Source organism: Eumetopias jubatus, unplaced genomic scaffold (assembly GCF_037043125.1).
Source record: "Eumetopias jubatus isolate StellerSeaLion01/CBP00866 unplaced genomic scaffold, mEumJub1_p1.0 scaffold_2, whole genome shotgun sequence".
Classification (NCBI taxonomy): domain Eukaryota; kingdom Metazoa; phylum Chordata; class Mammalia; order Carnivora; family Otariidae; genus Eumetopias; species Eumetopias jubatus.
Window position 1 is genome coordinate 163,831,802 of NW_028274808.1, and position 27,132 is coordinate 163,858,933.

Consider the following 27,132-nt stretch of genomic DNA (forward strand, 5'->3'; position numbering starts at 1 on the left):
CCTACTTCATAGGGTTGCTATGAGGATTAAATTGAATTAATTTGGGTAAAGCACTTGGAACAAAGCCTATCACACAATACATTTTGTTTAAGTATTTATTATTATAATAGTCCATGCTACCATCTGCCTCATTTAAGAATCACTACTCGATACTATAATATGAATGTTCCCTGTATTTTATGGTTATTGTGATTGTTTGATAAGCTTCAGAAGCTTTTTTGGTTGAATACAAACTGGTAGCCACCGTACTATCTCACTTGTCCCCCAAACAATAGGAATTTCCAGTGGTGTGGAGAAGGATTACGTTGATTACATTAGTACTCACCAACATCTCCAACAGATAAGACACTGTAAGGAAATTAAGTGGCACGTAGCAAGGATACTGGTAGTACTACCACTAACGATGATAAGATTTACCATCTTATGCAATCTTAACAATAGCTCAGCAACGTAGGTGTTATTAGTTTTTCACAGATAAGGAAAATAACTCAAAGAAATCAAGAAACTTGTATAAAGTCACATACTTACAAGTGATGGACCCAGGACAGTTTCTGTCTAACTTCGAGAAGCCTGCCATTCTGTCTTCACAGGAAGTTTGAGGATGTGGGCATTTGTGGAGCATTCCAGAGCTTCTGAGTGAGATTGTATGGATGTGTGCTGAAGATAATTCGTGGGTAGCTTTTTCCATTTGAACTGTGACATTTGCCTATCTTGTGCTCGTGTGCCAAGATGTTGGTTTTGATTGACCAGGGAAATTATGCACAATAATTAAGTCTTCAAAGACCTAAGATGTATCAGAATGGTGATTATTAAACTGTTCATTGAGGCACTGAGATGGCATTTTCCTAAGGAAGTTACGTTTTAAGTATTTGGGGAACATTAGCAATCTATTTCATAGGAGCTTTAAGTAAAAAATTAATTCTGGACTAGTATTTCTTTTCTCTAATTTTCATTTCCCTCTTCACTCTGGGAGAGTATATGTTGGATCAGGGATGTCACTAGAGATCATGGAAAAATAGACTCTCCTCTTCCCCCCCACAAATTAATTAGTGTAAATATGAAAAGCAGAGTGTGTGTGCTAAATTCTCTCCAAAGGCCTTCTATCTGCAAAGTTGTATGCCTGTAAGTCTTGTAATTATTCCAGTATAGTAAAATGTTAAACCAGAGTAAATGCCAGCTGGCATATCTAAATCATTACTAGTTCATTTTCTTGGAGTGGCCAGCCAAAAATTTACTCTTGTGCACAGTCTTAGCCCACTCTTACATGCCCTCTCCCAGCCCCTGGGCCAGCCAATATGGTACGTATTCAGCATTATAAAAGCAGGTACTGGCAGCTCTACTTGAACATGTCAAAAAAAATTCTATGGTTGTTGAAATGTTTTCAGGGTAGATGCCAATTAAGCCATTTAGAGCAGATGCACTGTCTTCCTAGATGCAGAGGAAGCATGTCTCCTTATCTGAAGGGTTGGCTTCTGTTTGCTACTCTTTTGGTGTTTATTTAACCGAATGCTCTGTCTAAAAACAGCTATAAGAAGCACATTCCTGTCATGCTAGGGCTTTCTTTAAGTTTGACCACAAGGAGGAGAAAATTTTTTGTCTAAAAGGACGGCAACTTCAAACACTTAGCCAATTGTTTATACAGGTTACTTGCCTAACTTTGCCAACAGTCATAAGATATGAACCATAATATTTGAAGGGCTCTTCTACAAACTTTCAAATCAAATTGACTCAAACCAGTGAAAGAGAAGTGGAAAGTGGCCACATATTTTTTGCATTTATGTCCATTAGCATCATTTAACATCTTCATGAACTTGGTGATCTACCCTCCTTAGTGATCAGAAAGTAATTTTGGGATTCAAGGCCCAATAATTGCATTAATATCCTGCTTGCTTAGCACTGATAAGGGAATTTCTTCACATGACAGCAGGAGATGAAGACCACTCCTTCAGGTGTGCAGGAGAAATTGTTCTGGTACCAAAAAAAAAATGTTCAAAGCAACCTGAGAAATCCTAAATCGCTTATATTTGAGTTTGCGTTTTCTTTTTTGGTTATCACATTATTCTGAGTTCTGAGAGGTGTTCTTATTTAGGCTGCACTGTTCATATTTTATTTCCAAGTGCTTTCAGCATAATTTCTGTGATAGTAGAGGAAATATACACAAGGAAGTTGTAGAACAGTTTTGAATTCTTAATAGGCCATTAAACTTAAATTTTTATGAATAAGAAGAAAAACTTTGATTTATCTTCAAACTTTGTAGCTAGAATTTTCAGTTAATTTACATCCCACAGGCAGTATGGGAATGCTGCCATTTTTCTGAGATCAAATGGAGGCCTAAAAGTTCTAGGGTTTCTTTCTGAAATGAAGTCCAATAAATTCACAGTACTCCATTTTCATAGCAATTTCAATATCTCCATATTTGACCCAGCAAACATTTAAAAATCTGTTTTAGATGAATAAAATTCTAAAACATCACACTTTTTTTTCTTTAAAAAGGGAATACAACCAAATCCTCAAGTTTCTTTCTCTGTAGAGTTTATGGAATATTTTTTAAAGATCTATAGCTTATACACTGCACAGTTGCTCTAATTTTTTATGTTCTAAACATTGACAATTCAGAAGGGACTGGAGAAGAAATGGATTGGTGAGGGAGGTGAAAAATGAGTTTTTATTTACTATGCATTTATCATGTATCTAGCATTATATGAAGTATGGTAAATCCTGAAGCAGTGTTAGATATTTCTGCCCTCAAGGAAGCTACACTAAATTAGGTTGTGGAGACAGGCCTACATGCATGGAACAATTAGAGAACAAGGCAGAATATAATTAAATGCTGAGTTGAGGAGACAATATAATTTCTCCCTAATTTCAAATATTATTATTCTATTACTCTTGCATGGGCCTCACTATCTCTTCAGTTTGACATGTTATTATTTGGCTTTTGGTGAAGGATTGACATGGATTGGAGTATATAGTTTAGGTGACTTTTTCATCATCATCATCATCATCCTCCTCAATTCAGGAACAATTCTGGATATTAAATATAATGAGTTTATTTTTATTTATTTTTGTAAGGATTTTATTTTATTTATTTGACAGAGAGAGAGAGAGAGCGCACAAGCGGGGGGGTGGCAGAGGGAGAGGGAGAGGCAGACTCCCCACTGAGCAGGAAGCCCGATGCAGAGCTCCATCCCAGGACCCCGGGGTAAAGACCTGAGCTGAGGGCAGAGACTTAACCAACTGAGCTACCCAGGTGCCCCTAGAATGAGTTTAAATGGATATAATAAATTCTCACAGAAATCTCCAGAGCTTAACTAGATAACATAGCTTATATATGCAGACAGACAAAGATACACAAAGAGACAACTATTAGCATCCTTAAATAACACATTTCTCTATAGCTCCAGTGACAAGTGGAGTTTTTCCACTGAGAATGGGGGCTAACCTTTTTTTTCAGGCTGAGGAGAAGGCTTCCCCAGAGATGATATTCTTCAGAAACCTACTGATGAAAGAGAAGTACCTCTATTCTTGTTGCAAAGATTTTCCTGCCTACCACAAACTGATGCATGGTAGATGTCCAGTATTTTTAAAACCAAATTATTCTAGAAATCTATTTTTCCAGAAACATACCTTTATTGCTTTTTATAAATGAAGCTCTTTCACAACTAGATTATTATTTTATTTTTATCTTAATTCAATAGGCAATATTCAGTTATAAGTATCTATGATTCATGATTTTTCTGGTCATGATTCTCCATAGCAATGGGCCATGCTTATCCCAGAAATTCTGATGCTCCAAATGACAGTGCTATCAACTTCTCACTCCTGGTTGAGAATCAGTGCCTCAGTGAGTCACACTTCCTGTTAGGTTGTGTTGACTTTCTCAGGTATGTTGGCTCAGATACTAACACCAGTCCAATATATGATAGGTGCCTCATATACTTGTAATCTTTATAGCAAACCCAATAGGTAAGTATCAAATGAAGCCCAATGAGTTTTCCTCACTTAATCCAAGTCACACTGAGCCAATGATTAGAAGAGCCAGGATTTTAATGATATCTATCTCTTACTTGAAAACCTGTGCTAATTTCACTGAACCGCTAGGGTTTGAATCTTCCATCAAAGATGATTTGAGATATTGTAAACTTTGTTACCCCTCCCCCTCCAAGTCCCGAGGTTTGTTGGTTTGTTTGCATAGAAGTAATGGTAAACTATTTTGTCTCTTTGCTCTTTTGCTTCTGAAGGAATAACCACAGTCCTCACCATGACCACACTGAGCATCAGCGCGCGGCATTCTTTGCCCAAGGTGTCCTATGCTACTGCCATGGATTGGTTCATAGCTGTCTGCTTTGCTTTCGTATTTTCTGCCCTTATTGAGTTTGCTGCTGTCAATTATTTTACCAATATTCAAATGGAAAAAGCCAAAAGGAAGTCCTCAAAAGCCCTCCAGGAAATACCAGTGGCTCCCGTGCAGAGAGAAAAGCCTCCCGAAGCACCTCTGCAGGTATTTGACTTAATCTCCTTCAGTTGAAGATTTCAGCTTTTTGGTCAGATTTGCATTGCCAGGGGAAACACTGAGAATTCGAAAATACCAATAATAATTTATAAGTCATTTAAAATCCAGAAAAATAGAAAAGGATAATTGTAAATGTAAATTTAAAACTATGATTAATGGCCTAAAAATCAGATGGGTCCCGATGAGCTAGATTTACGTGGAGCCAGTTGTTTGAAACCTCCTGTCAGAATTAAAAGTTTTTGACTGGGGTAAAATCTGATGTCTACTATTAAGAGGAACCTGTGGATAACTTTGAGTGGGTTGATCAGTCATTTTAGTGGACTTCATTGAACAAAGTAAAGCAGCGGGTCTTGACGTGATCCCACATTAGAACTATCCCATGGGGCCTGGTGGGGCCTGTGCCCTTGCATTAAACAAGAAAATAAAACCAATAAACAAGAAGACCCATAGTTGTAGCTGATGTACACCAAAGATGAAGCATTATTGTCCTAAAGGGACAGACCTAAAAGGATGTAAAAATCTAAGAGCTACTGTAATTTACATTGCACACATCAGTGATTCTGTGATTAAAGAAAAAAAGTTTTAAAGTAACGTTTTCCTCATGGACTCCAGTTGTACAAAAATAGCAAGATCTTCATGAAAACTGGTAAGCAAATAGGCAGCTCCTCCTCCTCCTCTCCCCCCTCCATCTCCCCCTCCTCCTCCATGATCTGTTTCTTCCTTAATCTCACTCTACTCAGCTTCCTCTTGAATCAGCAGACAAGTGTCTGTGGTCCCTTATCCATAGCCTTGTAGTTGCCACAAGTGGTCTAACACTCTTTTGCCCAAATCAAAGTATATATAAATGATCAACTTTATTGTCTGTAGATAATAACTCATTCTTATTTGTTAAACCATTCATTCATTCCTTTATTTTTTTTTTTTTAGCTCATTCAACAAATACACATCCAATGCCAACCATGCAACAGACTGTTTATGGTCTGGGAATCCACAGTGTACATACCCCCATCCCCGGCCCTGCCCTGCAGCAAATATCCAGCTCTGTGGAGCTTACATTTAAGTGTGTAGGAGGAGGAAAGGGAGACGCATGATTTAAAGAACATAACTAATAAAATACGTGGCGTGTTAGATGGTGACTGTGGTAGGGCTGGTAGTGGTGGTAGAGCTGCAGCCCCTAAGAGGAAGGACCGACGTGCTGGGACGGTGTGGGAGGGCTGGGATTCCATTCGGAATGCAGGTGCCAGGGCAGTCCTCCTCCGCAGGAAGATGGCGGCAGAACAGATTAGGTTAGATGCTCACCCCCGCGGGAATTAACTGGTCGGGGTTCAACAGTCTATAGCTCCTGCAGAGCTCTGGGCACTGGTTCTCGAAGAAAAGCGTGCAGGTAGGGGAATTACTGCACTTCCCATTAAGTCAATTTTGGTAGTTTACATTTTCTTTTAGAAGAACCCATTTCACAAGATTTTCAAAATCATTAGAAAGGATTTTGTACACTCTTTTCAGTGGAAAAAAAATGATTATCTGCAGTTTTATTCCTTTCCCGTTCCCTAGGGATAAATTTATGTCCTCTCTGCCTTTGATTGTCGTTTTAATTGCTTTGCTCTATTGTGTTGAGGACTTGGTAGAACTTACTATTCCTTTCCAAAAAAAAAAAAAAAAATTAAGTCTTGGGTATTTATTTATTTATTTATTTATTTATTTATTTTACTGCTTCTGTTTTCTAATTACTGATTTGTGATTTATTTTATTTCTATCTTTCTGCAGGTTAATTACGTTACTCTTTTTCTAGTTTCTTGAGTTTAGTTCCTCTAATTTGTTTTCACTGTTTCTTATTTAATAATAAAGATTCCTTTATTGCAATGAGCTGTATCACATACAGCTTTGGCCGTAGTTCATAACTTTTGATGCTTATTATCATAATTATTTGCTAAATATTCTACAATTACATGACTGTTTTTCTTTATAAGCTAAGAATTATTTGGAAGATAATATTAAAATTTCCAAAGTGGATTTGGCTTGTTTATTTAACTCCACTGTTCATTTCTAGTTGTGTCACATTGTATTCAGAAATGTTACCTGCACAAATGTAAATATTATTCACACTTTCATTGTGCTCTGAATTATGTTAAAAGCTTATAAATGTTTGATGGCAGTTTGAAAGAAGTTGATTTGTAGCTATTAAATCAATTTTACTTAAAACATTATTATTTCATCCATCTAATAAATCACCTCTTGTCTTCTTGATCTTTCAAACACCAAGAAAGACACAAACAGTTCTCCCACTGATAGGAGATTTGTGTTAAATTTTTTTCACATTTTGACTTTTTTTGTCTTATACACTTTGATACTCTGATATGCAACATGTAAAGATTCATAACTGCTCTATTTTCATATCAGTTTATGTATTTAATCACAAAATAACCTTTTTATTTTTGTCCCATATAATACCTTTTCCTTTGAATTCTATTTGGTCTGATTTTAATGTTTTTTGTATTCTTTCTTAATATTAACTTTTGTAATATATTTTTACTACTAAATTCCTTATTCTTTATTTTCTCATGGACTTTAGAAGCTATATGTCATATCTTTATTTCACTAGTGATTAACTTTTAAGTTTTAAGACAACATATTTCTACTAATGATTTTCTAATAATGTTGAAAAGTATAAAAACATAATGACTCTCCCATGTAGCTATTAACTTCTCCCAACCCCAGGATTGCTCAAGTCCAGAGATTCTGGATTTGGAGATGTATTTTATATACATATTTTTTTCTATTTATAATGAGTTGTTATGGTTCTCTTTTCATTTTTTGCAAAGTGAACTTGCACTAGTGCTGTAATGGAATATTATAAATACTTAAAAGTACCACTTAATCAGAACAAAGCTAATGTCCAAAGGTGGGAAGAGGACCGATAATCTTCTGTTCGCTCCTTTAAACATATCGCTTGGATGGAGCTGTTGCCATTGCCAGTAAATCTCAATTGAACAAATGCAATGGGCTTAGTCCACTCTGATTCAGTAACTCCTCTTGGCAGGATGGGCCACAACCTGTGTGCAAATGACATAACCCAATGTCAAGAAAATTAAAATCGTTTGTGAGGGCATAGATTCATAGTATTTAAGGGTGGGAAAGAAATCTAGTCAAAATATACATCAGAGGCTTCATGTCCTCTACAATATTTGACTATGTATGTATAATAACTCAGATCTCCACAGCAGTGTACTTGAAGTCTGTGTTCCTAAGACAGTGATTAATAGGTTAGCCCACCCATCCTCCTAACTCCAGATTCTCACCAGAGCATAGCTGGCTTTGGAGTGTCAGTTGTCAGTGAATGGCTTCAGTATCAAGTTCAACTTTGAAGGTTGAGAACACATTAAAATTAAGAGGGAGGGAGGATTTGGGGGGAGGGACAGAGAGAGAGAGAGAGAGAGAGATAGGGAGAAGGAAATTTAGAAGGAGAAAGATTGTGTTAAGAGCAAAATTTTAAAACATATTACGGGAAGGAAATATTCTAAGAATATATAAGGTTTGGAGTTTCAGTAGAGATTCTAATCAGACAGCTGAAATTTGCTTATTCAAATATGTATTCCAGCTTGTATGGCTGTTTACTTATTTGAATGGTGCTGCCTTTGTTTAAAATGTGCTTACACTCCTTATTTGGAATTGCCCCGAGAGTCTACATGACATTTGGTAATTCAATAGTCCTTTGGGTAAGGTCACTAGTGGCTTGATTCATTGTCACTATATGTGACCTGTGGACTGTTAATGGCCTGGCAAAGGTTTATGGTGACCATTCGTATTCTCTGGGAATTGGAATGTGTATGGTTTATGCAATATTCATGAAGTAAGGAGAAAAGGCGGATTGGCAGAATCTAAGGGCAGCTGTGGGCAGCTTGAATATGTCTTTGGGCATCTCAAGAGGCAAAGCAGCTGTTCTACTTCTCTACTCAGCATTACCTTAATTCTGCCTTTGATTCTGTCCCTCCAACATTTGAGTTAAGCTTCATTGTTGTGGCTGTATCCTTCCACATACTTACTACTTTTGAGAGTATCTGTTCTCTCACTGATGCAGGTAATTTGGATTAATAGGCTGGTTTAGAAAATAAATAACTCTTAAAGAAGGGAATATTTCTTAAAATCATATTTTAAGAAATCATTTGAAAATATATCTTATAGTCCTTGTTCAGTTAGAAAGTATGCATTTATGAGTGTATGTTGTATCTTGTGAAAAAAATCCAATGATATAATGACTAAAGTTAATTGGTCTCTTAAATTGTATCAGGTACTATGTGATATGCTTCCCGTGTGCTATTTAATTTCAAGGTCATGATAACTATTTTACAAATGAAGAAACTGAGGTTGGCAGTTGTTAAGCGATGTACTCAAGAAATGGTAAACCCAATATTTAAATTAATTCAGCTGTATCTGAATGCAGAACTTCTTCTCTTTTATTAAAACTCTGTTTTATAGTATTTAATTTATTATATACCTATAAAGAATAGACAGTAGAACGTGTATATTATATACATGTATAAAACGATCAGCCCAACAGTCTTGTTCATATTTCTATAAATAAATGACAATAGCAAAATATTCTGAATGCTCTTAACATGTCAGTTAACAAGAACTTTTGCAGACATTCAAGCCTTAATGATGGATTAGAAATGTTGAGTGATGGAACTGGAGGGTGAGATGGTAGTGTGTCATTCTCTGGAACAGAGAAGAGCAGTGAACCACCTTTAATTAAGAAGTGAATTAGTTCAAGTTTAGGTAGTGGCAGTTTCCATAGCAGGACATTTTCTCCCTTCCCACGATAATGATGATTTTCTTTTTTCAAGCTGCAAATGCATACTTCTCCACTGCATACCTTTCCTTTCCCATCTACCTAATTTCTTTGTTTCCTTCTCACTGTAACTCTTCTTCTTGGACTTCTCAATTTTAAAATGTTTGTAGATTCTTACAAGGATATTTGTAAAATTAAAGAGCTATTTGCTCTACTTAGAGTCTTAAGAAAAAGATCATATAAAGATATGTAATTAATTCAAGGTGCCTCTTGGATTCAATAATTTAAGTGCACTCATGAGAATCTCCTTTTTTACTATCCATTCTTCAAAGTCAAACTCAAGCCTTATTTCCCATATGTGACTCATTCTGACTGGGGGTAAGGATCTCCAGGACATGGTCTTAGGGATCCACATCTACAAAATGGGGATGCTAATGGGACCTACTGGAAAGGCTTATCGTGAGGGTTAAATAACATCGTACATGTCAAGTACATAGTACAAGTTTTAATGCCCAGTAAATAATTGTGTGATTGTTATTATCCTTTATTTCTCGAAGCATCTTCAACATTTAAAGTATGTATCACAAAATTTATCATTCATAATATCCTGAAGTATTGTGCATAAGCAAATTGTTTCATATATGACTGCTATATTTACCTAGCTTAGGCGGCGAGCTCCTTAATAAAATTGATTATGGTTTCATTCTGTTTCCTCACACAACACATTGCATGGTGTTTAATAGTTACAGTTTATTGATGGATTATAATGAGTCAACTCTAGGAATTGGACAACGGAGAATGTGGTGCCTCTGAAATTATATAAATATCAACCGTGTCCAAAAACATTTGTATTTTATGTAAAGTTCTTTCTCACCAAAGTAAATGTGAACATCAAACAGATGTTATGTAGTGAGCTAGAGCTGAGTCGCTGGGAGCATCGAGAACAGCAAATATTCAGTCTTAGCATTCTGAGACACACTTGTTAACAGTTAAACTCAGCTAGTGGGCAGCAATGAAGAGCTGAGAGGGATGCTTTGAAAAAAATAAAACAAAACAGAAATCTCAGTAAATCACAAGTACAACTGTGCATTAGGAGGAAAGCATCATTTGTTCTCCTTTGGTCATTTTAATCATATCACTTACACAGATGTCAATGACTATTAGCAACATCAGTGTTAAAATACAATGATTTCCTAGCAGTTGGTAATACACAAGCTTCATTTCTTTGCAAAAGGGTGTACAAACTAGGTCAGTTTCAGATTTTCATTTTAATCATTCTCAAAACTCCTCTTAGAAATGCTGTTCTTTAAATAGTTTAAGCTAACACACAGAAAAGTTTCATTTTTCCATTTGTCCATATTTCTTTCATTTCTTAACTTAGTTTAAAAATCTCTTTTCTTGGCAGTTTGAAAAAGGACATGAAGAAGTGCTGTCAGTTCACTTGACATTTACATGTGTTTGTGACAGTAGTTTAATGACATTCTTTAAATCTTATATAAATTGTACCTCCCCAAGCCCATACCTTATTCAGTACAGAATGTTCATTAGTTTAGTAATGCTCTTTAGGCAATGAGTAATTGCTTAATTGCACAATTACTAAGCGGTATGATTTATGTTAAGAATAACAGAATTATGTTTCATTTTCGGCCATATTTTTTATCTTTTAGTTTTGTTACCTGTCTTCTGCAGATTCATGAGAAATTGTCATGTTGCTAATCCTTGAGAGCAAATCTAGTCATTTAACAAGTGTTTACCAAGCAACTGCTATTCACCTGTCACCATGCAGGGCACTGAGAACTCAAAGATAAAACTTTGGAGCATTGTCTAGTGAAGGACAGAGGTTAGTAGTCTTGTGAGTTAGTAGTATATTTAGTATATAGAAGTGTGTCTCGAGTCCTGGTTTTAGATTAATGCAAGCATACTTTTAGTAGTGGGAAATTACTCTCAAATCTTCACTGCTACCTCAGACCTGTCTGCTGAAATACCAATCTCTATATTCAATTACATATTGGGAACCTATTATATTTATGAATATTATGAAATACCTATTAAGTGTCAGTATGCTAGAAATACTGTGCTCACTCCCTTCATAGATATGAGGATAGTAGGGAGGACCAACATTCAATGATTAATTTCAAATAATTAAATAATGATTAAGTGCAGAATGCTGTGCAGAAGCGGAGAGGGTAGTGATAAGTTATATGACAGAGAATTACACTGAGACTTCACATTACTTTTTTGAAATGCAAAAAGTGACAAGTTAAGGGACATCACTCAAAATGACAAAAGGAGGAGAAGCAATCAGTTTCAATAGCTTATCAAAACCATATTGTGCATATTGGGTGATTATTGGTAATAATATTGCATGGGAAGAAAAATGCCAGCATTAGCATCATAATGAAATATGTAGTCTATTTCTTCCTCCAGAATGGGAAATGCCATAATTTTGATGCTGCATTAGGAAGGCTAGATATATTAGTCAGTGTTCAAGGAAAAAGTAAGGCATCTTATAAACCTTGGTTTATAAGGGTAGGGTGTGTGTGTGTGTGTGTGGTATAGATATAGATTAATAGTAAATCCATTCTTTTATTTTCTTGTATTCTATATTTATAAATATCGCGGCAAAGGGAGAAGCTGTGAAATGTATTTATGTAGTACATGGAATTTGGGGACATCGCATGTCATTACCATCATTATCATTGTTTTTACTGTCTACTATGTACCATATAGATGTGTGTGTGTGTGTATGTGTGTGTGTGTGTATGCATATAATATATGGTGCTAGTTGCTTTATATGGGATATCTCTAATTTCTACAATGAGTCCCAGGATGAATTGTTGTATTGTTATACACATAATTTTATGGTTGAGGAAAATAATGTTTTGGAGACTTTCAGGTGCGTGGTGCTGCACTTCACTAGAGAAAACAAGGAGGCATAAAGGAATTGTGTCTCTACTCTCAGTTCTCCAGTGTAGCTTTAATCACACAACCCAGTATTTCGGCTTGCACTCCTCTGTTAGATGATGAAGTTAGGCAAGGTTATATCTAAATTTCCTTCCAAGTTTTTAAAAAGATTTTATTTATTTATTTGAGAAAGAGAATGAGCAGGGGGAGGGGCAGAGGGAGAGGGAGAAACAGACTCCTCCCTGAGCAGGGAGCCCGATGCGGGGCTGGATCCCAGGACCCTGAGATCATGACCTGAGCCAAAGGCAGACGCTTAACGACTGAGCCACCCAGGCGCCCCTAAATTTCCTTCTAATTGAAAAATTGACATTCCTACACACTCGCTTACTCTCTATAAATAATGCCAGCTTGCTTTATATTCTTTAACATGTGCTTACTTTAGTAAAACTGATTAGAAGGAGGATGGTTCTTTTTGGGTTCACTGAATCAGATCAAAATAAATATTCAGGGTATTTTATGCTCACCGCTATAGTAAAGATCGTACCGTTCCAATAACAATAAGAGCATTAACTGATACTATGTTACCAAGTACCAGAGAGTATTTTAAGCATTTTACGTGTATTAACACATGTAATTGTCACAGCGGTCCTGTCCTGTCTTCATCCTCGCTGACAGATGAGGAAATTGAAGCACAGAGAGGCATGAGTGATTTTTTTCCAAAATCATGCAGCTGATAAGTAACCAAGCCAAGATTTAAAGCCAGGTAATCTGGCTCCAAAGTTTAGGTTTACAACCCCTAGGAATTGCTGCCCCACAGTCATAACCTGCTTCCACCACTACTGATCCTCAGCTGTGCCTTACCACCACATATTCATTCCCCATCCCAATTCCAGGTTTCCTGAAGGCTGTATTAATGTTCACATTGTTGCAAGTGTAAGCCATACTTTGGAACTCTATCCTGTTTATAAATAAGCCCTGTCCATTAGCTAGTAGTTTAGTTTACATAGAAGCCAAAATCACAGAAAATTAGTCACACTCTCCAAATCTCCAGCTTTGCATAAAACACATGGGCATTTTGTCAAGGCTAAAAATTATAAATTGATTTAGCACAGTCATTTCAACAAATTTTAGAGCAGTCCACCGTTTTCCCAATATTTGGCATTTTAAACATTTAAAAAAACATTCAAAAGTATTACTATTATTTTTTTGTTTGAAATAACCTATTTTACATGTGTTGATATATTTAATTAACAATATTTACTTAAAACATATGCTCAGAGGAATTGTTTTAAAGGTTGTAGGGAAAATTTTAAACAAGTTCAAGAGATAGTTTTTGCCCTAAATGAATTTTGTACTATGTCAGGTGGCGGAGTATAGGGACGTAAATCATCAAGAGGAGCAAATATTCTGCAGGGATCAAGGAATGTTGTGAAGAAACATCCTGAACTTTGACAGGGCATGGTGGGAGAACTCAGCCTGGCAGTGACGTGTATTTTACCGATGGGCAGCAGATGCAGGAGAATGGCAAGGAAATGGGCTAGCTAGCTCATTACTGTAAATACCGTTAGTTTGGTTTGTGATATTCATGGACCAGCCTAAGGATCGTTCTAGCATTGCTATATGATTAATAAACTATTACTATATTACTGGAATTTTTATTACTTCTCCATTTACTCCAGCACTTCTGGCCCAAATTTGCTAAGAACCTAGCAAGTACTCAAGAAATATAATTACTGACTGATTTCAGTCCTCATACAACTGAGATATAGGCTCAGTTGCCAGGAATAGCAATATATGAAGGAACCACATAGTTCCATCAGTGAAGTTTTATTAAAAGTGTTTTTTTAAGTGGTGTTTCCAATTTTTATTAATTCGGTGATCTTTTCCCATCTATGTTAGTAACGTGAGTGAACCAGCCCTTCTTTTAAGAGTGGCAAAAAAATCAGCTTCAAAAATTACAGCTGCTTGAAACAAATTCCCTCAATGTTTAGCTACATTTTCCAGCAAATTCTCTTCCCTAAGCTACTATGTAAGATTATTCATTCCTTCTGGTTTATTTGGCTAAGCTGCCAATTTCCCTTTTGCTATTTTGAGGGACTAATTTCTCACAACATAATATACATAGCTAAATCTCTAGCTTTTCACTCAGCCTCAGATGTTTTAGAAGTTTCAAGAATTATCAGTTTACGTATTACTTATTTCATTTCACTTAAATGAATTAAAGGATATTATGCATAAAAAATATCTCTGGTAGAAGATTATTATGTATTTTGGTTAATTTAAGGAGAGGGCAGTTTCTACTCAGATTGTATGGCATGATATGGTTGTCTAGGTTCTAGAATTTCAGATTTCACAAGACTCTTACCCTGTCTAGCTTTGTTGCCTGAATAACACATCTTATTCTCTCACAAAGCCTCCTGACTTTTCATATCCCTCTTAGTTATTCTGCAAGGTGCTATTCTTTCTCCCTCAGTTTCTCTCTCTTGTACTTCGACTTCAATTTTTAGAACTCCAACATGGTCATAGTGATGACTAGCATGGGGATTTGCTTATTCTCTCCAGTCTTGTGACTCCCAACCACGCAGTCCAGTGATTTTGGCTTCTCTCTCAAGCTCTCTCTCTCTCTCTCTCTCTCTCTCTCTCGGGGCAAATTTGGCTAAAACAAACTTGTTTAGAGATGACTTTTACTTGCTTTTTGCTTGACTAACTGAAAACAGTTGTGGGCTCCATAGTCCGAGAAAAACCTGTCTTTAGGAGATTCAAAGAAAGGAATGGGGGTGTGAGCATGAGGGTGTGGTTTAGTTTTTCTGTGAGCACTTTCTCTCTTTACCTCCCGAAAAAGTTTATCTAAGCCAAATCAGTTTAATGGGGACATCAGGGGGGCCCTTGAAAGTGCAAAATTATGCTATTAAAATGAAAGGAGGATATATGATGGAGGAAGTATCCCCATCACTTAGTACATCTGTACTTTCTCTTCAGCCGTCTTCGGCACTGGAGCGTTGGTATTTTCAAAGAGAATGTGGCAAAAGAGGGTATGGACTCTGTATCCACGGAATGGAAAGCCAACTCTTTACATACAAAATGGGCATACTATTGTTTCCAGCTTAACCAACTATGAACACTTGTGAACATCTGGATAGATTTTTTTTTAAGTCTTTAAGAATGTGAACTTTAGGACCAATATTCAGCACAGAGCCTGGCACCCAGTAAATGCCAATTCAATGTTGACTGAGTCAGTGGATCAGAGAATGAATGAATGCAATGTGGTCTCTGTAAAATATTAATAATAACAATAGTGACAGGAAAGAGGAGTCCTAGATGACAACAAAAATAGAGAAAACTCCCATATGCCCATTCCAGTGCTGCTCTTTTACTTTGTAAGGCCCACATTGACTTTGGGGATTACTGAAGGAAATCTGCATGACTCTTTTCTTGACCCAAAACCACCTGGTTTCTTTGGAAGTGTCTCATATGAAGCAACTATTATCCCTGCCCTTTCGACAGCTGTGCCTTTGACTCGGTCTTATTTGGGTTACTCTGGCTCCTGATGTAGACAGGCTACTAGATGGAAGTGACAGTTATGCTCAACTGTGCTGTTCAGGCTACACCTGGAACACAAGGAAATGTTGTTTGATTGTGTGTGAAAAAAGGATATAATCGATTCCCTTCTGAGAACTGGTTTGAATGGAGAAGCACTGAGAAGGGTGTCCTGCTTGGAAGATCAGAAAAGGAGGCCTTGCGGAGCCTGAAAGGTGCTTCCACAGAAAGCAAGTGAGAGCTGGACAACCCTATAGTAATTTGATAGTTTGATATTCTTAGAGCGGATCCGTCACTAAAAAAATGTGACTGCAGTGATGAATGAAGAGCGTGGGCTGAGCACTTGACATTCACTAGCCAAATGAACCTGTGATTTGTTTAGACAAAAGTCAGTTTTTATTAGGTTGAACCATATGAAAATACTATTTATATTGGTTAAAATGGTTTTAAAAAGTCAAAAACAGTCTTCTGAAGCGAAGATGAGGCCTAGATCTGACTTATAATTTCTTTTATCAACTGTTTCTTTTTGATAGCAAAACAGGTAATTAGAAATAAATTGTCCTAGTGATTATAGTGGTTAGCATTTTTAAAATGTATTAGTTTGTTTTCAAGACAAAGGTTTAGGTTGGAGCTGAGAATGTCAAAACCTTGGACCTGTACTCAGTGTGCCTGGGGGCTGATGGGAACATACCCTCTATGGGCATCTTAATACTCTCAGTAGGATTGTTTTGTTAGTTTATTTATTTTATTTATTTTATTTTATTTTGACTTGAAGCAGCTGAGGCTTGTACAGATGTAGAGCATCAACAGGCACTCTCCCCTGTGTTTAGCTCACTATTCCTGCTTCTGCAAGCAAGAAACCCACTTTGCTAAAGGCTTAGCTGATCCTGAAAAATGTTAACATGCTTTCTGCTTAATGTTTGCCAACGGGCTGATCTAAAAATGGCACCAAGGAGGTTACCTATTATCCACAGAACAAGAATACTTTTCGGGACTGAAATAGATTACGGCCAATGGGGACTTGACTCGCGGACAGAAAGTTATATTAGTATCCCTGAGCGATTCAGAAAAACGGAATTAGATTTTATGTGGTGAATCCTGTTTGTTTTTGATTAATTAAAAAAATGAATCTCTCTTTAGTACTTCCAATATTTAAGTTCTTTTTCTCTTAGACTTATTTTCCCACAGTGTTTTTTTTTATCAAGTGCACTCATCTTTCAAAATTATGGAAATCGTTCATTTTTGCATATTTGCAATGGGTAATATCTTTTGCATCATAGCCAAATTAATTTTATCAAATTCATTACTAAAAATACTTTAAAGAAGTGTTTTGAAGCATCATTGAGATAGAATATGGAAAGACTTAAAATCATATATTGAATGAAACATACATTTTTTTTTTCTCTGTGGTCTTCAAATTCCTAGCAAATTGGAAACTTTTATTGTTTTTTATTTTTCCAATTAATGTATAACGGGTAGGTTGGCTTTGTTTGCTTGTTGCCCTTGTGGTTTACCCAATTTAGGATTTTTTGGGGGACAAAAATGTCCTGGCTTGACCAATAGACTAGATAGTCACCCTAACAATGGAGGAAATGTAAAAAGCAGTTTTCCAGCAATGAAAATTTGCTAAAGGATTTAAGTTAATTATTTCAAATTATAATCTAGATATATATGACCTTAATAGGCATCTTATAATGGGGTTAAAGGTTACAATTACAAGCAGTAGGGGATTTCAGAATTTCATGAGACAATTTAAGGTAATTATTGGCTACAATTAACTTCCTGGTTACTATCCGGTCGTTTCGCAGCCAGTAGGTGCAGCTAGCTACTCAGAGTATTAATATTCATAGCACTGTGAAGTTTCTAAGTTCCAAGGCACACAAAATTGAAGTAAAAAGGATCGCAGCTCCTCATTGTGAGGCAGTGTTGGTATAAGGTACAGGCCAACTGTTCTTTAATGTAAGACAGAGCAATACTATTGCTTTATTCTCAGAAAGATACAGAGAGATGTAAAATTTGGAGCTCAAACATGTGGGTTGAAATCAGAAGTATGAAAATAAGGAGAGAAATACTGAATAAGATGTCCTTTCTTCCATGCACTTGCTGTCATTGCCTTGTGTGTTATCTAAGCACTTCAATTTTTTTTTTTTTTTTCTGTCAAGCCCTAGTTGAGGGTATCCTAAGATTTCATCTTATGTGCTGATCTGGATGAGAGCATCTGCCAGACTTATATTAGGAAGAAGGAAAGAACTCTGCTGTTGTTTGGGATTATGGTCCTCTGCTCGGGAGACCTGACTTAGCACTGTGTAGTCCAGCCCAATTCATGATAGAGCTGATCATTTCAGAAATAGCTACATTAAATATGTACATTATATATGTTTATTCCAGACCACTTTCCTAGCACAGTAGAGTAAGCACAATCATACTCTCTCAGCAGTGTAAGCAATGAGACAGAATTTGTTGCTTTTTCACTAGCTCACCACAATGTTCTTCCCCAGTTTGAATGTGCTCCACCATCTGATTATTATGTTTACTCCATGGTGTTCTTTCTTCATGTCATTAATATCTTATTTTCTCTTTATTTATGATAATAGTTTGATAGATTTCCAGAGGATAAATAAATGTGATTTAATGGCTAAAATACAAATTGGATGGTCAATGGAGGGTTCATGGCTGTTTCGGATCACCTGGATGATCTCATGGTGTAGGCCTAGGTAGGTTCACTATTAGAACAATTTTAAAGAGTGCTGAGAAGATAAAGACATTAGCCAGAAGCCTCCTGATAAGTTCATGGTAGATGACAGATTAAGATGACAAGAACATAGCTCCACATAGACTATGTTACCCTTTGTAACAGCCATTCATTTGGTGTTTCTATTTCTACGTATGCATGCCCCATGTTGAGCAGGTATAACCTATAATTCATGTAGGAAATTCCCATTTATCTAACTACAAAAAGATAATTAGATTAAAAATCAGATAAAGTACAAAAAGCTAAATTAGATACAAGCACTTTTTGGTAATTCTATATAGTGCTAACTTATGTACGAATATGCCGCAATATAATTTTAGTGTAGAGTTAGTTTTTATGATAACCAAATGCTTTGAAAATTGACAACGCATGAGTAAAATGGGATTCTGCTAAGCACACAAAAAAATTAATCAGAAACTCATTCCAAAATTTAATTTCAATGTTCAGTTTTTTTTCACAATTCATCGAGCTGACATTAAAAGTTGCTTCCCTCCTCTTTTAAAACTGAACATTTTAACTGTTCCCTCACCAATTACTCTACCAACCAGATAAAGAGAGCCTTTGAAGCCTGGATCTCAGGCTTGAGGCGTTTGGGGTATTGCAAAAAATATATTGTGACAGAAAACATTTTTCGAGATGGTTGTGATAAGACCTCCTCCCCCACTGGTCGTCTGCCATGCATTTCTTACAATGTGATGGAGTCTGTTCCCTCACGTTTGAATCTGGTTGGGGCAGGGGGGCTGTGAGCCCAGCAGAAGCCGTGCTATGTGACATTGAGGCTGGGTCTCCTGAGACCCCTTACTGGGACCCAGCCGTCATGCTGTAAGGAACCCAGGCCACATGGATTGATCACAGGGAGGGTGTTTCGGCTGACAACCCCATTACCAACTCCCAGAAATGGGAATGAGGATGTCTTCAAGGTGGCTCCAGTCCCAGCCACTCTGACTAAAACCACCCAAGGGACACTGAGTGAGAGCTGCCTAGCTGAGTCCAGTCAACCTCCAAAGCCATGAAAGGGACTGTTTGGGGGGATCTGTTATGCACTCGATAACTGGAAAGCATATGCTTTTTAAAAAGTCAGATATACTCGAGTTCAAATAGTGACTCAACCTCTTGTTAGTAAGATGATGTCAGCCAAGGTCTTTAATTTCTCTAATTCTGTTTGTTTATCTTACAGATGTTTAATCTGGAATACTGTGGGTGCTCAGTAAATATGTTTTCCTCCTTTCCTCCCACTGTTCTGCCTTCCCTCCCTCCTTTCCTTTCTTCCTTCCTTCCATCCATCCTTCCCCCCTTTGCTTGCTCTAACTTTTCCTTCTTTTCCTTCCCATGTAAATTCAACTGAGTTCAGCTGCTTTTGTGGTAGACCATTTCAAACTGGAATATGTTAGTGCCAGGTGTGGATTTAATTGAACCTTTACTTAGAATGCAAGCAGACAGAATTCAGGATGCATTTTTTTCCCCCAGCGAAAACTGCTGAATCACTGGTTCCAAAATCGGCATAAAATATGTTCAGACCTTCCACAGACGGCATGTGTGATGCTATCAAGTGTCTTGGGGGAATGGGGTAAACACGTTTTTAAAAAAGGAATGTTTCCATCAGTTCCCAGTGAACATTATCTGAATTCGTTCAGGCGAAGAATATCTTAAAAAGCTAGATAAAGGAAATGAAGGCGTGAGCAACATGTTATTTGTAGGAATGACATACATTATCTCCTTGGCAACTGCAGGGTGGCATGCAATTTGGCAATCTATGTTGTGTCATCTCGGATGCCTGGAAGTCACTGTTTCCTATGGAAACAAAGGAAAGAACAACATGGGAAAAAATTTTGATTTTAGTATGTTGGAAAATTATTTTAAAACCAAGGGGCCAGCAGGTTCCCATGGCATAACAAAAACTCAAAACGGCATTAAATTTTCATTTATTAATTCCACAATGCTTTAGAATATGGACTTGATCCAAATTTTCTTCGGCCCTGCTGAGCTTTTTATTCATGCTTTATGGTCAAATGATGACTCAAGACATGTGTATGGAACTTTGAATATACTGGTGTTTAGTAAGACTTTCTTAAACGTCAGGATCTCAGCTTATGCACGTTCATTTATCTGTTAATTCAACAGATCATTGTCGAGTGTCATCTTGCGCCAGGAGTTGTGCTAGGTGTTGAGGCTGTGTGCACCCTTTGCCTTATGTCTTATAATCATCCTGGCATATTCATAGGCTAGCGTGGCTTTTCCTTATCTGAAGTGAATCCCTAATTTAGCAAGCATTCATTTGGCCCTGGTCTGAAGATCCCATTATATTGGGAGTTCAGAGATAGCAGATGGGAGCCACAGGGCTGCACAATACTTGATGGGACACAGAACAATTCTCATCATGGCTTTTCTTCGGTCGGTGATTTCAGAGAACTTTCTTAGGTATAGTGTCAGTTGGTTTTCATCAACAGCCTCCAAATGAATGGCTCTAAAATATTTCTAATGGTGACTGGTACTGGGAATTTTTTCACAATGGCATGGCAGATAAGGACTTGACATTTACTGTGGAGCAGAAACTTGGGTACAGGAGTTGGTAATTTCCAAGAATGATCTCGCCTCCCATTGATCAGTTTAGTGTCTCCAAACCATTGCCTTTACTGCTTATTCTACATCGGCTTCCAGCCTCACCACAGCAGAAAGTGGGACATTTATCCACATTTCTGAGGTGTGTCAAAGAACAAGTGGGAGGCAGACTGCTACTGTCCACCAAAGAGTCTCACAAAAGGACCTTATAGGCTGAACCTTCCAAATAGTGATTGCAAGTGTTCTTCCAGCCTGGAGGAGTAGAAACCATATGCCTGATTTTATAATTTCAATATTAAAATTAACGACCAGATTTCACTTCCTGGATTTTTCCCCCATAGGGTCTTATTTTACTATGTCCTTTCTAAGAGCAGTATTTCAGCTTAGAATTTTCTTGGGTTTGTGGATATATTCATGGAAGATTTAAATAGCACTGCAGCTGTACAGAAAAGCTGTTCTAGTGTGTGCTTTGAAAATCAGCTTTTCAATAACTGATAGCTTTAGAACTATGATTGAGAGGAAAAATCCAGTCCTTGTTAAACAAGCTATTTCAGCCACTGGCTACATGTTTCAACTGGCTTGAAGGAGAGACTCGCGTTTCCCATTGCTTTGCTCCTGCAGAGGCAGGTTGGTGCCTGTGAGCCTCATGCTTCTCCTGTGTAGCAGCAGAGGGCGAAGGGAAGGGGAAGGTTGATCCAGGAGGTGATGCTCTTCTGCTCAATAGCAATCATCCAGTCATACTTTTAAATAAGCAGATGTATGAAATGGGAGAGGAAAGACGTTTAATTCTGGTTATCAGCTAATATTCCGGGATTGACTCATTAAACAGTTCATTAACTACTGTAGTAGCCCAGGAAGTATAATCTGGATAGAATAAATGACTGTCATCTGGTTTCCAAGTGGATTTAAATGCGCTGCTTTTGGCTATATAGCTTTGCCAACTACTTATCTCCTGAGACACATTGTGTGAGACTCATTTTTGCTGTTCCGAGTGTACAGGAGGGAATGATTTCATTGTTGATTTATTTCAATACCATTTGCTCATCATTTATTTGTTATTCATTTGGCTTGTTTTTATTGACTATCTCTTTGTGCTTGGTACTGTGCTAGTTAGTGGGAAAGGGAAAACATAAGAAGCCTGCAGCCCTAAGGAATCCACAGTTGGGAGGGACACTCCCACAGTATGCTACACGCTAGGCTAGGGAAAAACCTAGAAGGCTGTGTGAAGATACAGCAGTTCAGATTAGCATCTCTGTGGTGGGGTATTCTGATGATGGTGGTGGATGTGTCACATTGAATTTCTCAGAGGAATCAATAGCTAAGTACTACCTTTGAAAACATAAAAGGGAGGCAAAGAAGATGGAGGAAGGAAGGCAGTGAGGGGTACGTACAAAGATCTGGAAGCAAGACAATACAGCTGATACCTGTAGAACTAAATGAAGGCATCCTGCTAGAGTCCAAGTGTTTTAATCGGGTTTCCCCAAAAGCAGAACTCTGCTGCAGGGATTTATGTGCAAGCACTTTATTTTTTGAGGTGATCCCAAGAAGTGCTGTGAGGAAATTAAGATGGAAAGGAAGAAAATCCAGTAAAGTATGATTAATGAGCAGATTTACCACTGTGTAATAATCTAGAGATTCTCTCAGAGTATGTGTGGAACACACCTCAGAATTGTCCCACTGGTTGACAAAGAAGTGGGATATTTATTTACCAACTCTTGTCTCTTGTTAATTAGAATTACTCAAGGGATGTTAACTTTCTTGAGCTTTTGGTCAAACCCTCTCCCCCAGATCAAACTCCTGTAGACAGAGTACCCTTTAGTCAGAGAAAGGCAGTAAGCCATCATCTTGTCTGAAGTAATGTCTGGGTAAACCAAATAAAAATAGACAAGGCACCAATAGCATATGCTACACTAGAGTAACTGGGGTAGTTACAAGGAGGGTTTGAGAATAATAGGGAAGATGAGATTGGACTGGGAGGCAGGGCCCAGGTAATGTAGAGTGTTATGCTATGTAAGTATTTAAGTTTTTTTTCTTGAAAACCGTAGAGTGCCAACTGGAAGAATATAAACAAGGAAGTAATGTGATCAGATTTACAAGGCATAAATATTATTTTAGTGGAGAGTAGAGAGAGGGAAGACTCATAAGCATGTTAGGTCTGAGAATGTTAATAGCATATGCAGTAACCAGGTGAGAAATGTTGATTGCCTTTACAAAGGCTGTGAAGAAGACTAAGCATATCGGAAAAATATTGGAGAAGTTGGACAGAAAAGAATAAGGCAGAAGTGGGCAAGAATAGTTGAAGTTTTGTGGCTTGTATAGCTAACTGGTTAGTGTGCCAGTCTTTAAGATCTAGAATACAGCAGGAGGGATGTATTTGTAGGGATAAATACCTTGGATTCATTGGATATGAATAAATTTGTATATAGATTTGACTTTAGACAAAAATGTTTCCATAAGGGTAAGAATTTTGGGCCTTTCCTCCACTCTTGTATCACTAGAGCCAAGAACAGTGCCTGACGTATAAATAAACACTCAATAAACATGTGTTGAATAATTGGATGAATAAGTGAGTGGATGTACGAATGAATAAATTAGAATCTTAGTATGCTTCTCGTGTATCTGAATGATAGCCTTCTGGATATATGGGTCTTCAGGTTGGAGAGAAATTTGGGAGGTAGCCATTGATTTTATAATATTGATATAAAGATGGTCATCCAAGCCACTGGACAGGCTTATTTACCCAAAGACTGAGATGTCTGAGAGTTGAACCCTATGGAAAGACAGCATCTTAGAATTAGGCAGAGGAAGAGAATCCCACATCAGAGACTAAGAAAGCTAAGGGGGATGTGACTAGATTGTGGCGTTTATAGGAAAAAATTGAAGAAGGAAGAAGTGATCAACAGTTTTAGATGCTACTGAGTTAGTAGGTAAGACGCAGATTTTAAAAAATGCCTGTTGAAACAATCCACAAAGAGTTTTAAGGGTAAGGTAAGACAGGACCTAAGATAATGATGGGTTGAAGAGTAAATGACAGGTGAAGAATCAGGAGTGGTAAATGGAGACAGTTTTTCTCTAAACTGGCAGTGATAGAAAGAACAGTAGCTGGAAGGGGTCAACAGATTGAGGAGTTGAGGGAGTTGATATTTTGGAAGGGGTCAACAGATTGAGGAGTTGAGGGAGTTGATATTTTCATTTTCTCCTTTGTAATATAAGAAACATTTTAGTATGTTATATGTTGAGAAAGCGTGAATATTTTTTTAAATGCTAATAGAATTAAGTAGGCCCAGATCACAGGATTCCTGATTTTTGTGTCTCTCTTCAAACATCCATCAGCCCAGAAGGACACCTTTTAGACAGGAGCCTTTAATTATCTCTTCCTGCAACTGACAGATCTGGGCAAGTTGGGTTTTAGCTCGTTCTTAGCATAGCTCCAAGGAATGGAGCTGGTTATCTCCATCTAGAAATAGGAAATAAGATGAATTTTGAGTAGAGCACAGAATGTAGTTCCCATATATTTCCAACACTTTCTGAGGTGTACAGTATTCATTTAATATTTAGTTCTTTTGAAAAAATACAGTGAATATCTGAGGATAGAAATAATGGAAGCTTATATTGTAATATTTTACCTCATAGGGACTAGCCACATTTTTGCCTTAGAATATGAAGTGATAACAATGTAATATTAATATTTAACAAGTACTGTTTGCTTACTGTGTTCTAGGTAGAGTGTTAAGGGCTTTATGAATACTACCCCATCAGTAACTCTAAGTACTATTGTTATTATCCTCATTTTACTCAGGAGAAATCTGAAGCACAGTGAGGCTAAATAACACCCCCCCAAGGTCACATAGCTAGTATTTAGCAGAATCCGAAACTTGAATCTACCTGATTTCAGAACCTATGGTTCTGACTTTGGTTTTTAACTCCTAATATCCTGCCAATAAGAATGATAATGAAGATAGATGTTTGGGAGCTTTGGGCTTTAAGATTCATTTTATAGATGTTTGTAGAGGGCACATTTTTCTTGCTTCCTACCAGATATTTGGGCAATCTAGTTTCTGGCCTGCTTGGCTGAAGTGGTTATCTTGGTGGTATACATTAATGTGCTGATGAGCCATTTACCATAAATTGCAACTCAGCTACTGGTTCAATTCATGCTAAATTTGCAATCTGCCTTTACTGAAGTGCAAAATTGTCTTTCTTGTCATAAAGTGGTAGAACATGCAAAATAGTCTAATACCTTATTTTCTAGCTCAAGTAAGATTATCTAAGCTCAGAGCAAGTTTTAAAATTTTCACTTTGGATGAACAGCTGTTTCAGCATGAGAGCCTTGTTAAATGTTGAATGGCTTTGATAATGCCCCATTGGAAACTATAGCTGATAGCATGGTACTTACTCTTCAGGACAAGTCAAATTATTTCCTGGAGAAAATCTAAATGGCTTCAGCAATTTGGGGGGGGGGGCGTCATCTGACAATGTAAGAGCTACCAAGTGGTGTCATGGTACACTATCAATTTGTTCTGACTTAATGTGCTGTTTTACTGAGATGGAGTAAATTTGTAATGAATTGTGTTAAAAGGATAATTCAACATAGGCTTTATGACCAATTGCCTGTGCTTCCAGTCGTAAAGAATAGGGAAAGGAATTGATTTCGGAAATATAAGAGCATACACAATCAGTGGCTCAATGAGTCCTTTTTTACTAGACACATGTATGTATACACATTAACTTTATACATAATTTGGCACATGGATTGCTGAACTTCATTATCTTTAATTACTTGTAGATAATTACATGTTTGAAGAATCATTCGCAAGTCAGAAACTAGAGCTACTACTTATGTTGATACTTTCTCTGGGTTACAATTAAAGTTGAAATTACAGTGTCTTATGCACCAGGGGGAGAAATGTTTCGGCTTTAGCATATCATATACTTAAATGGTAATTTTTTTTATTTTATTATGTTATGTTAATCACCATACATTACATCGTTAGTTTTTGATGTAGTGTTCCATGATTCATTGTTTGTGTATAACACCCAGGGCTCCATTCAGTACGTGCCCTCTTTAATACCCGTCACCAGACTAACCCATCCCCCCACCCCTCGCCCCGCTAGAACCCTCAGTTTGTTTCTCAGAGTCCATAGTCTCTCATGGTTCTTCTCCCCCTCCGATTCCCCCCCTTCATTTTTCCCTTCTTACTATCTTCTTTTTTTTTTTAACATATAATGTATTGTTTCAGAGGTACAGGTATGTGATTCAACAGTCTTATACAATTCACAGTGCTCACCATAGCACATGCCTTCTCCAGTGTCTATCACCCAGCCACCCCATCCCTCCCACCCCCCACCACTCCAGCAACCCTCAGTTTGTTTCCTGAGATTAAGAATTCCTCATATCAGTGAGGTCATATGATACATGTCTTTCTCTGATTGACTTATTTCGCTCACCATAATACCCTCCAGTTCCATCCACGTCATTGCAAATGGCAAGATTTTGTGGGTTTTTTTGTTGGCTGCATAATATTCCATTGTATATATATATACCACATCTTCTTTATCCATTCATCTGTCTATGGACATCTTGGCTCTTTCCATAGTTTGGCTATTGTGGACATTGCTGCTATAAACATCAGGGTGCACATACCCCTTCGGATCCCTACATTTGTATCTTTGGGGTAAATACCCAGTAGTACAATTGCTGGGTCGTATGGTAGCTCTATTTTCAACTTTTTGAGGAACCTCCATACTGTTTTCCAGAATGGCTGCACCAGCTTGCATTCCCGAATGGTAAAATTTTAAACATCTTTTGTGTGCTATATTCTAACTCAAGAGAAAGTTTGTGGAAGAAAGTTGGGGCAAAGCTTCCCTCTTGCAGAAGATCATCATCAAAATATTTTCATCATATAGAAGACAGAGATTTTGAGGGGTAATATTGATTCATTTTTAAAACAGTCCAAAATGTACAGGATAGCCGAGATACAAAGTAATGTCTAGAAGCATGCTATGACAACCGAGCACCAAAGGAGTAGGAAGAATATAAGGAAGAATGGGAGAAAGAGGAATCTGTAAAAACTCTAGAAC

The 27,132-nt window shown here is 37.3% G+C and overlaps 1 protein-coding gene across 4 annotated transcripts in view; it reads left to right on the forward strand.

Moving 5' to 3' along the window:
- GABRA4 (gamma-aminobutyric acid type A receptor subunit alpha4) overlaps positions 1-27,132 on the forward strand; it is a 60,963-nt gene that overhangs the window by 21,921 nt on the left and 11,910 nt on the right. For all 4 annotated transcript variants that reach the window (XM_028092545.1, XM_028092547.1, XM_088020864.1 and 1 more), the window contains one exon: positions 4,242-4,501. In XM_028092545.1, coding sequence (XP_027948346.1) covers positions 4,242-4,501 — 260 coding nt within the window. The remainder of the gene's footprint in view (positions 1-4,241; positions 4,502-27,132) is intronic.